Below are 4406 nucleotides of genomic sequence, written 5' to 3'. Positions count from 1 at the left end.
AAAAAAGAATTAAAAAACTATTAAAATTTAAAAAAACATATTTGCAATGTGTAAATCATTGATTGTAAAAAAAAGTTATTGAGGACCTCAAATAGCTTTCATTTATATTGGTAATATGTACTGAGAGATAGAATATTAGAAATTAAAAAGGAGAAATTAGGGATGCATTTGTATTAATTCGTTTAAAAACAAAAAAAGGCAGGACAGCCATGGAAGTCAGAATTTGCTAAGGAGTATGTGACAACTCATCGGCCAAAAGAAGGAGGGGAAGATTTAAAAAAAAAAAAACAAAAAACTACGAGAAAGGAAACCAACAATAGTAAACTAGTTGCATATTAATAATACTTTTAGGGGAGAATATCTGTTTTTCAAGATTCCAGTGAGAAGAATAACATTGTTTTGTTTTTGTTATTGTTGATTGCTGTCAAATCAACCAGAACTCATAGCGACCCTATCTATGGACAAAAGGCCTGAAGCCCTTCCACAACCATCACCATTTCTCAAACTTCACAGGTTCTAGAGGCATGCTGTTCAGGAAGTAGATGTCAGGCATTGTTTTACTTTTTAAAATGTTTTAAAATTATTTTATATTGGTTTGCTTACAATATTCATATACATTGTGTTTCACACTTTTCTTCTTTCACTCTGTGTTTCATACAATCATTCTCATGCATTGTTGTTGTTATTGTTATGCACCATTAAGTCGTCTGTGACTCATAGCAACCCTGTGTACAATAGCCATAACACTGCTCTATCCCCTGCCAGTCTTATTGTCTCTAACACGCCCATCCTCATTACCACAGTAATCAATCCATCTCATGAAGGTCTTCCTCTTCTGCTCTGTCCCTCCACCCTCCCAAGCATGACGTCCCTCTCCAAGGACTGATCCCGCCTTGCAACATGTCTGAAGTATGTCACACGAAGCCTCAGAATCCTTGCCCCCCTAGCCTCCCCTCTCCATGATGAACTTGTTTGTTTTCCTAGCAGTCCATGGTATATTCAGTACTATTCTCTAGCACCAAAGGTCAAAGGCATCAGTTCTCCTTTTATCATCCCTAGTCATTGGCCTGGAGAGGGTTAAACCAGGCTGCTCCTTGGAGACAAGGATTCTGAGGCTTCATCTGACATACTTTGGACATGTTGTAAGGAGGGAGAGGTCCATGGAGAGGGACATCATGCTTGGGAGGGTGGAGGGATGGCGCAGAAGGGGAAGACCCTCTATGAGGTGGATTGATTGAGTGACTGGGGTAATCGGGATGGATGTGTCAGAGGCAGTGAGATTGGCACAGAATAGAGCAGGGTTTAGGGCTGTTGTACATAGGGTTACTATGAGTCACAAGCAACTCGATGGCACATAACAACAACAACAGCCATTGTCCATCTCCCTGATGCATAACAAGTTATTGCAAAGACCATGGCCTGGATCAGGTGCACCTTAGTCTCCAGAGTGAAACCAATGCTCTTCCGTACTTTAAGGAGGTCTCTGACAGCAGACTTTCCCAATGCAATTTATCTTTTAATTCCCTGGCTGCTGGTACCAAGAGTGTTGACTGTAGAACCAAGCAAACTGAAGCTGTCAACAATTTCAGTCTTTTCATCATCCATCATGATGCTGTCAATTGGCCCAGTGGTGAGAATCATTATTTTCTTGATGTTGAGCTACAGTCTATATTGAAGACTTCAGTCCTTGATCTTCTGCAGCAAGTGCTTCAGGTCCTCCTCAGTTTCAGCAAGCAGTGTTGTATTATCTGCATAATGCAGATTGTTGATGAGTCTACCTCCAATCTTGATGCCACACTTCTCCTCACAGATCCCAGCTCCCCAGATAATCTGTTCTGCATACAGATTGAAAAGATATGGAGACAGGACACATCCCTGATGCACACCTTTGCCAGTTTTGAACCATGCAGTGTTTCCTTGCTCTGTTCTAACGACTACCTCTAGGTCCAGGTATAAGTTTCACATTAGCATGTTCAAGTGTTCTGGGATTCCCATTCTTCTCAGAGTCAGCCACAGTTTGTTGTGACTGACACAGTCAAATGTATTAGGTTTTCTAAAATTAATCACCATTGGACTGTGCCCATTTTTACCCTCTCTTTTCAGGTCCTCACTGGATCCTTCCCATTTCCTTCACTCCATCCCTCCACACACCAAATTGTGCAACACTGTGGTTTTGCCTCTACCCATCCTCCCCCCTCTGCTACCACTACTTCCTTCAAGTGGAGAGAGGGAACTCTCATACACTATTGGTGGGAATGTAAAATGGTACAACTACTCTGGAAGGTGCTTAGGTGTTTCCTCAGAAAGTTGAACATAGAAACTCCATATAACCCAGCTTACTAGGAATATAGAACAAGGAAATTAGAACTGGGACACTAATAGAAATTTGTATACCAATTTTCGTAGCAGCATTATTCACCATCTCAAGAATGTGGAAACAGCCCAAATATCCAACCACAACTAAATGGATTAAGAAACTGTGATATATTCACCCAATGTAATAGTATGTGGCACTCAAAAGCAACAATTTTATAAAATACTACATAACTTGTTTTACATTTTGTGTTAACTTAATTGCCTGGTTTAAAGGAGCCCTGTTGAATATTGCCATCTGCTCCAGTGCTTACCATGACACAGTTCACATAATCTGTAGCCTCTAGAAAACCACGTTGTCCACTGTGATAGAATGGTAAAGGGAAATATAAATAAAATCTTAATATTTTTATGGAGCTAAGTTTGACCTTGTGAATTCCCTGACAGATTGTTTGGGAACCCTAGGGCACCATAGACTATACTTGGAGAACCAATGAAATATTTCTCCTTGAACATGCCCATTTGTAAATAAGGATTATAAGAGATGATATTTAAATTGATCATATCTTTGACTATGAAAATATTATTTCTAGTGTACCCAAGTGAAACAGTATCCAGCCAATCTAACAGTCCTTCAGAGTCTTGGTAGAAAACTCAAAGTTCAAGCTGATGGTTTAAGAATCCTCATTTTCCTAGTGCCTTCATGTATTTTAAGTGAAACAGGATTTATACAGAACTATATGCTCTAATAAATAATTTAAGAAACTACATGCTGAATAAGGCTTTATTGTCTCTCTTTTTTTCCCCCATAGACTTAACATTTCAGATGATTTAAAGATTGGCTTTTATAGCACAGATCATGCTACTCAAACAGATTCCAGTGAAATTTTGCCATTAAAGGAGTTGAGTACAACTACAGAAAAGCTAGTGCAGGTATATCAGGATTTATTTTTAAATGTCTGAGATTATTTTTGCTGTTTATTGTCTGTCTGTTTTGCTGATAGAATTGGAATCCTTAAAATATATAAAATATAAGCATCTTTGACAAGGAGTACTAGGTGACACTATGTTTTAAAAATTATTAATATAAACTATTAAATTGTATTTATGTTGTATTTACATACATCAGTTTGACTAATGAAGTATTTTGTTTTTTGGATTTTTTTCACATTCATGGCATTTTCTATTTCTGGTTCTTCTAAAATTATATTAAAAATTGAGAAATATTCAGAAATGTAGAGAATAAGATTTGTGTGGACAAGGTCCGCAACTCCTCTGTGCCTGGTCTTCTCCATACAACTTAAATAGCCATTATGTCCTTTGGATGGGTTAGCTAGTAACTGTGTTCACAACAATAAATAAGCTTTGTCAGATTATAACATGTCATCATACTGTCTTTGGATTTTTTTAAAAAACCATTAAATTTTATATAATATTTTATATGCATCAGATAAAGAAAAAGCTACTAAAAATTTCAGTTGATCAAAATATTTCATAGGGTAGCATTCTAAGTTAAATACTTTTTGTGTACTTTAATTTTGTTCTTTGCTCTCCCTTAATATACTTTGAAAATCATCCTAATACTGATACATAAAGAATTTCTTTCTTTTACAAATTTGCTATATTACATTTTGTGGATGTGTATTATGTCCCTTTTATTGCTGGTTATTTTGGTTATTTATTATCTCCAAAGTACTGAAGAGCAACGGTGTTTCTCTGGAGACTAAGTTGCGTCTGATACAGGCCATGGTCTTTGCAATTACATGTTATACATCAGAGAGTTGGACAATGACCAAGGAGGGTAGAAGAAGAATTGATGCCTTTGAACTGTGGTGCTGGAGAAGAGTATTGAGAATACCATGGACTGCCAAGAAAACAAACAGATTCATCCTGAAAAGGGTTAACCAGGCTACTCCTTAGAGGCAAGGATTCTGAGGCTTCATCTAACATACTTTGGACATGTTGAAAGGAGAGACTGGTCCTTGGAGAAGGACAGGGTGGAGGGACAGCGCAGGAGGGGAAGGCCCTCTATGAGGTGGATTGATTCAGTGACTGGGATAATTGGGATGGGAGTGTCAGAGACAGTGCGATTG

The 4406-nt window shown here is 37.8% G+C and overlaps 1 protein-coding gene across 1 annotated transcript in view; it reads left to right on the top strand.

Moving 5' to 3' along the window:
* The window catches only part of LOC102861313 (CDK5 regulatory subunit-associated protein 2-like), a 138201-nt gene that overhangs the window by 22632 nt on the left and 111163 nt on the right, over positions 1–4406 (top strand). The window contains exon 2 of the mRNA XM_006887102.1: positions 3126–3246. Within this exon, the coding sequence (XP_006887164.1) occupies positions 3126–3246 (121 nt within the window). The remainder of the gene's footprint in view (positions 1–3125; positions 3247–4406) is intronic.

This window comes from Elephantulus edwardii, unplaced genomic scaffold, assembly GCF_000299155.1.
Source record: "Elephantulus edwardii isolate Elephantulus edwardi_28Jun2011 unplaced genomic scaffold, EleEdw1.0 scaffold00054, whole genome shotgun sequence".
NCBI lineage: Eukaryota > Metazoa > Chordata > Mammalia > Macroscelidea > Macroscelididae > Elephantulus > Elephantulus edwardii.
Note: the sequence above shows the minus strand (reverse complement) of the source record. Positions and strands in the feature narration are given on the sequence as shown.